Source organism: Scatophagus argus, chromosome 3 (assembly GCF_020382885.2).
Source record: "Scatophagus argus isolate fScaArg1 chromosome 3, fScaArg1.pri, whole genome shotgun sequence".
NCBI lineage: Eukaryota > Metazoa > Chordata > Actinopteri > Scatophagidae > Scatophagus > Scatophagus argus.
Window position 1 is genome coordinate 21,763,196 of NC_058495.1, and position 9,209 is coordinate 21,772,404.

Sequence of the window (9,209 nt, forward strand, 5' to 3'; positions counted from 1 at the left end):
GTAACACAGCTGGAGAAGAGAACTTTGTGGTTTGAGCAAGTGTGACATAAAAACAAACTCTGATGTACTGAGGACAGGATCTGCTGGCACAGTATGAAAAGAAGGTCACACAAACAACAGTCTATTATCCTCTCTCTCTCTCTCTGTCTGCCAGCCTTTTTGAGCTTGAGTCTGACAGAGATCTGATGTCATCAACAATCTTTTAATGACATCATGTCCCAGTAGAGTGGAATCAGTTGCACAGCCAAAGCTTAAGTGGTTTACTGTACCTCAGTTTACCCAGAGCGCACACAGGAGTCAGAAATGATGCAAGTACATCATCACAGAGTTTGTTAGATCCCACACAAAAGGTTTCTCAAAGAAGTTTCCTCTTCTTCCTTCGGCTGAAGACCGCATTAAACCGTTGAGCAAGTTTTTATTTTGCTTGTTTGTTTTTTTTTTATAAATAAAATTAAAATAAATTTGCATTTCTAAATTTCTGAGTTTATACTTAATGCTGATGCTCCTTCCCATCTTGCCTGCAAGACAACATGTATTGGTACAGCACTCTGGCATAAGGCAGAGATCTATCTCACTAAAAATAAAAGACAATTACACTGGTATAATGGCCTGCATATTCCCAGTGGAAATAATCTGATTAGACCAGCTGCAGAGATATTCTAATTAGGCCTTGTGATTTTGTGCCATAACTTGTTACCAATGTAGGAAAAATAAGTTTCACATTCTGGACCTGGTATGCTAATTTGCATGAAAAAAAACCACTTACAAAACATTTACAAGAAGTGGTGTATACTAAACAGGAGTGATAAAAATACCCAGCTACATTTAGCCAGTCTGCTCTTCATAAAGACTGTGCACTGAGGCAAGGATGACCTCACCACATCCCCTTTGTCGCAGCATGATGCCACACCATACACATACGTTATGGGAAATTCTTTGCCAGTTGTTTGATTTGTGGTGACAGATAAGAGTAGAGTTTTTCGCACACTGTCACTACCTAAACACTGTCTGAGCTAATCCCGCTGAAGGAGAACAATAGCCGAGAAGGCAGCGGCCTGAACTCACCTGACTGCAGAACATGTTCTGTAAGCTGCTTTAACTGCAGGTAATCCTGCAGGATCAGTTGGGTAGGAGGACTCCTGGCCTCACTTTCACCACACTTTATAACCTGCCAGATTACCTAAATAAGTCTGTGACCTTTGTAACATGTTCATAATATACACATAAAAAAGCACTGACGTGTGAGCATCATTCTGACACAAGTCCTGCTTCATAGAGCAGCAATATAATAACAATATCATATAGATTTCCAGAGTGAATGCAAAGTTTGTGCTGCATCCAGCAAAGGTGAGACAGGACTGGTAATGGGATTGTCACAGCTTAGCATGTACAGAAACACTTCAGATTGGCTATTTGTCTAGTGACCTGTTGCACAAGGTTTAAAAATCCTCATGTGTAATAGCTCGCACATGATCAGTCTCATCCCGACATGCACAGTGAGCATCTTCCACAATTGTAACACCATTGTGCATGAGAGAGAGTGAGATCAATTTAGGAACGATTGGGTCATCACACAAGATTGTGATTGCAGTGGGACATAATGACAGTGATTAAATCAAGGCTGGTCTTGGGGATGCGTCAGGTTATGATGAAAGCCAACATTACCAGGTTATAAGAAAATAATACTTTTCAGTATATTCTCAGTATATTAGATTCAGTATATTAAATTCTACTCAGCCACCTTCAGGCAGACTGAGGACTACAGATGTACACTCCAGAGGTGCTTAATTAAGAATTTGTGTGCAGTAAACATAACGTAGGTGTAGTTGAGTATGTATGTGTAGGACTGATCGGTGATGAGAGCAGCTGTGGAGGCGGGTGCCTCTTGGGGTCGAGAGCTTCCGACTGAGGATGCCGCAGGTGTCCTGGGCCAAATTTAACTTTACATCTGTGATAGGAGGAGCCTGTTTGAAAAACCCCAGTGACATCCCCTTCCTCTAACACTTATGTAAAGCTGCAAAATACCAATGACTGCATTATGTGCAATGTCGTAACAGAACGGGAAATAGTACAAAATAAGATTGAATGTATTGAGTGAAGAGTCCAATTTCTTAAAAAGCATCTTGAAATTCTGTCTTGAAGAGCAATGGGCTCGCTTGTTTGACAGCTTACTTTCATGGTGCAGCCGTTTGAGTATTTCTGGCCACTGAGCAACCTAATGGGTTCAGTTCAATGACTGATTCAATACATGCTGTTCAGTCTGCTGAAAGAGTCATCAGAGCATAGAATCAAACTACCCGTTCTGTTGTTAAGGTATTGAGACATACACTTCATTCCATTAAGTCATTAATAGTGTCTTTTTTTTCCTACTCATATAAAACCCTTTTGAATAGATGTTGTAATTAACGTCAATTTGTACCACTGTTTCTTTTCTTATTAGCCAACATCACGACAAAGTCAAGAGTTGAAAGAAGTGTTTCAAATTGGACCTTGCGGTGCCTTTGCCAGCTGAGGCCCAGCTTGAATTGGCTGCAGGATGCAAGGCAAGGACATCTGCTCCCTCATAAGAGAGGTGCTCCATTTTTGAACAAATGGACTGCCAATTGTAATTTCTCCACTGGTCACTCACCCAAAAATAGTGTCCCCCTCTTTTATCAATGTGATGCATGGCTCTCATAAGTATAAAGTGTATCAATGTCTTTTGTACCTATCAAGATACACTTGGCAAGACATTTAGGTTGAAGTGTTATTAGTCTAAATGGGTCTGTGCAATGAAGGGATCCCATTTTATTTATAAAAATCAAAATCCATCCTGAAAGGTTGTACGATATGTCCACAGTTTTAGTTTAAAATACTTAAAAAATGAACATTAGCATAAGCGCAGTTAAGCTACGCCCACACTGAAGTTAAATGTGACCCAGTTCTAATTTTTCCCAAACCTGATCCTTTATTGCCTTGACTGTTCACATTCGGCCTTTTCTGCGACCCGTATCTGACGTCAGTGTGGACAGATCTGCACCATGACCATGCGTTTATAACATGCTGCTGAACAACAGAAAATGTCATCGGCATGGTAGTCCACCATCACAATAAAACAGAGGTGCAGGCATTCATTTCTTGAATTGTTCGCTGTGGCGTTTCAGGCTGAGGGCTAGAAGGTTAAAAGGGGCTTTGATTGAAGCATATATCTATTAAAATTGAACCTTCTGTCTCCCAGTCATCCTTGCTGCAATCCTTCGTATTTGGCTTTGTTTACCACTGCTCACAGCTGATGAATAACGGTGTGACAGTGATGTGAGCATGCTCAGTGGGAGAAAAGCCACATGTGTCCTGATCTGACGGTTCACACAGCTGTCACATCGGCAAGAATCAGATTCATATCTGATTTAGGGCCACAAATGAAAGCGACCCAAATCAGCACTGACAGAGACCTGAGACCTGAGTCACATATAAAAATCTGTCACTTTTGTCTGCAGTGTGAACATACCCTTAGTCTCCTAAAAAACAAAATACCAATAAAAAATAACGTAGCAGACTCCTGCATCGTAAGGCATCACTAACATGTTTGTTTTTGTGAGGAGGGGATTCGGTAGGGATGTTCACCTCATGTGATTAACTGGTGGTTGCTAGGTGACCATCGTGGACAGGAGCTTTCATTTGCAGCCCAGCTCTTTGACAGTCAGAATTTGAGAACAGCCTTCGTGGACCTCCGAAACCAAACAATGCTGCCCAAATCACCTCCTGTACACACAGCCGGTTGCCATAGGGATTTCAGGGACGTCTGACTCAAAAATGACATGAGTCACATATTAGAATAGATATATATTCGATATATTTGAATGCACCAGTAGAATGTGGTCTATCACTAAGGCACAACAAAGAGGGCCACAAAGTGAAGGGATTAAAGGCTGAATCTTTTGGTAACAGATGTAAAATACCAGACCACTGCACACATGATTGTTTTCTGCATATTGTCTGTCCTAGTTTTCTCTCTTGGCCACACAGATGTACTTTATGTGTAGTGTAGTACAGTATTTCTGTTAATATACTGGATCTCGACATCTAGTACGTAGACTACATCTTCTCACTTTCTCGCAAACAGAGGGTATATCAGACATCTTGCAGATTGCTGTGTGTGTCCAATTTCATGAGTTTAAAGGAATAATTTGACTTTCTTTGTTGCTGAATCACCCACAGTTAGATGAGATGATCAATACAACTCTGATATCTGTTAAATTTGAGGCCACTGCTAACAGCTTGTTAGCTTAGCAAAGCATGAAGACTGAAAACAGGGGGGACACAGGGAGCCTGACAACTGTTAAAGTAACAAAATCCACCTACCGGCACCTCTAAAGCTCACTAATACATTATATCTCATTTGATTAATACGAACAAAGGTAAAGTGTAAAAATGACATGTAGTAGATTTACAAGGGGTCATGTGCCAGAATATTTGCCAATGTCACAGTGATTGCAAAACTCCAAGAAGTCACAGTGCCTAATTTATGCACTTTTCAGATTAAACAAAGGAAATGCCAATTACTAAACTTCAGAGGTGGCTGGATTTTTTTGTCTTTTTTTTAGGACAGAGCCAGGGTAGCACAAAGCTAGGCTAACTGGGTGTTTCTTGTAGTTTAATACTTATTGAACAAACAGGGAGGAGGTATCGGTGTTCTCTTCAAACTCTTGGCAAAAGTTTTTAAATGTCTGAGTGTAGATCAGATCAGCTATAATGCAACAAACGGTCCAATTTGAACAGAGAAATCTCAGGTAACCCTCACAGAGGAGAAAATGTAGGTCAAAACGGCGTCGCCTCTCCACTGGGTGACACAGAAACCAATCAACTCGACAGTGGTCTCCGATTGGCAGGGGGGCTCCCGCCCACCCCACCATCATTTAGCCTCTCTAAGCCCCAGTGTGGCTGGAGCACTGGTCCCATTTCTGGATGAAACATGGTCTCCATTCTAATTAACCCAGATGTGGATATTAATAAGATGAAAGCAGGTCTAGACTAGAAACGGGTCAGATAGAACGGAGAAGGTCCTGATTTCAGAATGGTCACACTAAAGTGGGACATCTTCACCGCTCCTTTGACAGGGGAATAAAGTTGTTTCTATATTAAAAAAAAATCCCCCCCTGGCCTTTTTTAATTGGTCTCACCTCCCTCGAGGTTTGAGTGTGATGAGAAGCTGAGAATATCTACAAGGGGCGATTGCAAGAAGACAGACAAGTAAAGGTGATGGAAACATACGACAGCTGTTACTTTAAAGGAGAACTGTGATGTATCGTTATCGCAAGAAGCTTTGGCAAGTGTGACGTTTTAAAGAGCAATTCTGTAGGCTATGAATAGAAACCTATTAAACATCATTCCACTCATCTCTGTCAGTGCAAATGACGCTTGTGCTCCTTCCAGATTCATGTGTCGTGTGAGAAATGGGTCTTACATGTGTCAGGTTAAGATCACAGCTGCAACACTTTGAATCTGGTGGGAAATGTCCTCACACAGAACAAGCATCTCCTGACAGATCAAATGGACCGTACAAGCGAAAGAACAGGCTGTCGACCAGTTTTCACTCTCAGAAAACTGTTTTTCTGCCTTGAGATTTAGTTTTCATTGCATCATGAGTGGGAGACAGTTCCCAATCGGGAAACACCAGGGAGAACCAAGCAGGAAACAATGATGGGCCCAGACGTGACTCATCCAGCTGATTGTCTTTGTGGAGCCATCAACATGTTGCATTGTCTTCTAATGTGTGTTCTAATGAGTGGCTGAATTAACCAGGATTTCAAAGAAAACTGAAGATAGACCAAGATTTAACTTAATACACATAATTTTATATTAAGTCAGGAGAAAAAGCTCGACAAAAAAACCTTCCCTCCATTTTTATTTAGCTCAAACATGTTATCGTGTTTAAATCAGATGGTTTCAGCTGAGAATTGATAAATCCAGGGGAAGAAACTGAGCACACTTGTTGGCACCACAGTGACACTCTTTCCTCGGGAGTCCATCTGTCCTACTGGCCTGCATGGCAGCGCCACTTTGAGTGGACGACACCTCTGCGGGAGGTTGGTTACTGTATCCTCCTGAGTAGTCAAACGTTAGTTCCTCTTGTGGATCAATGTCTTGCCCGGCAAACAGTGCCAGTCTAGGAACCACCGAGTGCACTCGGACTGGCTGCATTAAAAGGTTGGGCTGGCAGGAGTGGTTGAGAAAGCGGCCTACGTTTCCCACCAGGGCAGGGTCCACAAACGTCTCAGTGACAGAGCCTGTTCCTGCATGCTCTCTTACAGCAATGATGTAGTTATTTTCCTCAGACCTCTGGGCAAGCTGTCTGCGCCTGGCCTCCTCAAAACTGATCACCTCTCCTGCGTACTCACACACAAATGTGCCGTGTGGGATTGCCTCTAGTGTCCGTACTCCCCAGCCCCTGTTCTTGGTGAAGAAAACCTCCAACCTAAGTGTAAGTCCTCTGAGCACCACTCGGTTGGAGCAGGCATCACTGCAGGTGCAAAGGGCATTGCACTCAAACACAGGTGAGCAGTAACCAGAGGCTGTTCTGCTAAGGTTCAGCAGGACGCCGCTGCTGTTGTATGCCTGCCCGTGTGTCTGCAGGCAGGAGCAGCTCTCAGGCAAGCAGGAGTGGGAGAGGCAGGAGCATCCAGGAAGGGTGACTTCACAGGGATCGACAGTGCATCCTGGTCCCTGGATATTATCTGGGGAATACTGAAAAATCAAAACAGAGAGCAGTCAAAGTTAACAAAACTGTAAGTGACCAAAAAAACACAGTTAAAAGACACTGAAAAAAGAAATGAGGTCAAAATGTCCGAAGTTTCAGGATATATTTGGTTTACAGGTGAAATAATTAACTGATTTTGATTCTGATAACTGATCAATCATTCATTTTTCCTGCAAGAACTGCAAACAGTAACAGTCTCCATCTTCTCAGCTGTGACATGTAGCTGTTTGCCTTTGTCTTACAGGATAGTGAACTGAATTTATTTGGGTTTTGGAGTACTGAACAGACAAAACAAGATATCTGAAGATGCCACCTTGAGCTTCAGAAAATTGTGATGTTACAGACTGACCATTTAATCAAGAAATTAATCTGCTGATAAAAACAAAACACTCCACTGTTGCAGCCCTTATTCCAATTTCATTACATTTATGGGAAGTGTGTTTTGCATTTACAGCACAGGTATAGTTTCATAAAATTCAGCAGTATGATTTGCATGTCCCTAGGACTTGAAAAAGAAAAGGTTGCACAGTGATACCGCAGTCAGAAAGGTCTATTGGAGCATCACAAGCAAAGAGTGTTAAATAGGACAACTCCTTTGGTCCCACAGAAGCAGCTATTTTTTGATTCCCTGCACTGTCTGATGATGAGACTGAAGTCTGTGATGATTTGCTGCCATCTGCTGAGAAAACAAGCTATCTGGTTTCTGTAAGCTTTTCCAAAATCCAGAGGTTTTCTGGACAAATTCTGGGTAGGACTTTAAGATTGTTCTTTCAAAATTGGCACCTAACAGATGTCAACTAAAGCTTTCGTTGCAGTTTTTCTTGGTAGCAGCGTTCTGCAGCAAAATAATAATAATAATAATAAAAAGAAGTTAGCATAAACACACTGTTAATATTCACTCTTAAATATATGTTTTCTGAAGTCTGAACGTGTCTCATGTCCTGTGGGTTTTACACAGTAACAGCATCACAATAACTCCACAGAGCTTGTTTTCCACTCTTCTACTGTATGTCCATCTGAACCCAGAACACATGAAGGCAATGCAGACAGAACAGCCTTGTTTCACAGCTCATTCTCACTGTTGGACACGTTTGATTCTCGTTGTGCTGTCATGAATAACTGATATGCACGACATGTCTACTCTGTAGTATGTAGCAAGCACAGACTGGAGGAGATCGCACTGCTAGCTGGCCTGTGAATATGTGTTGGATTCGTTGTAGTTTTAGGATAGTGTGCATGGCAATAAGACGTGACATGACAACATCACGGCCATTGTAACACTCTTCTAGCAGAATGACCGAGTAGCGACTAAAATGCGGTGGACTTTAGGGGTGTTTACTTAGCTAAAACATCTGTACGTTTACTGTAGCTACGACTGTGGCCAAATGACTTCCAACGTTACCTGAAATCCAGGAAATGTCGGTACACCTGAGCTACTCTCAATTAAAACAGGAACAGTTTCGAGACCGTTGCTCATATCCACATTATATTTGTCAATACTCATATCTGTTCATATTCCGGCAACAGCAGACCCGCCGGGATGTACGAAAACTCAGACCCAGGAGCTACAACTTCCGGTAGTTTATTTACAGACTCGCTCCCTCTAGTGGTAGATTTGTGTTATTACACCACTGTAATTATAAACCGCGTGGCTTGATCCAGTAATGTGTCAGTAGTTTGACCATCTGGCCGCGCTGAGGACTGACTGGGTAAGAACTCATTAAGGACTCATTAAGGACTAGTACAGCACAACAAGGGCGGAACCGTGAGATATATATATGTTTGACAATTTTCAAATTTAAGGAGATAGTTTTCAAGACCCCAATAATCGTTTGGATTTACATTTAGATTAATAGTCCGTGATTTCTCCAAGACAGATCATGCTAATCAATTTGATTTGATTTGATCATTTCAATTTGGTACAATAAATATTCTCCTTGTGTTGCTTATTTTTTGCTTCAGTGTTACCAAGTTTTAGTTTTGAGTGAGATTTGAGTGAAGCAAACTTCATCCAAACAAGATATAAACTAAATTAAACTTAACAAAACAATCTTGGTTTACTATTCAGGTCTGGTTTGGTTAAAATACATCCTCAGTTTATTCAAAAACTCTTCTGTCCCTGTCTGCCATTCCTTCAGCTGCTGAAGATCAACTTCATGCAGATTTAGAGGAAGATCAGTGATGAAGACAGAGAACAGCCTCCTTGTTGTATGCCACCCTAAAAATACTAGTCTTATAAAATACATTGTTTTTTCTGTTAGACAAATAAACCAGCACACAGAATGAGGTGCAAATTTGTCACATTTTAGTTTTCTTTGCTGAATGCAATGCGCACTTTTATAATGAAGCTTAGCTTCAGTTAAACTCTGGAATACTTTGTAGAGGCTGAAGGAAGGAATTTCTTAATGTCAAGTCTTAACAGAGGGAAAGATGACATATTTATATGCACAGCTGTCATTTATTTATTGTGTCC

General features: G+C 41.4%; 1 protein-coding gene across 1 annotated transcript; it reads right to left on the reverse strand.

The window, feature by feature from the left end:
- Window positions 1–5,856: 5,856 nt before the first annotated feature.
- setmar (SET domain and mariner transposase fusion gene) lies at window positions 5,857–8,317 on the reverse strand. The gene is made up of 2 exons (XM_046384739.1): window positions 8,139–8,317; window positions 5,857–6,723 (listed from the first exon to the last, which is right to left on the reverse strand). Exons 1-2 carry the CDS (start codon window positions 8,238–8,240, stop codon window positions 5,926–5,928), a joined length of 900 nt encoding a protein of 299 aa, XP_046240695.1. The 5' UTR covers window positions 8,241–8,317; the 3' UTR covers window positions 5,857–5,925.
- Between the last annotated feature and the right edge of the window lie 892 nt (window positions 8,318–9,209).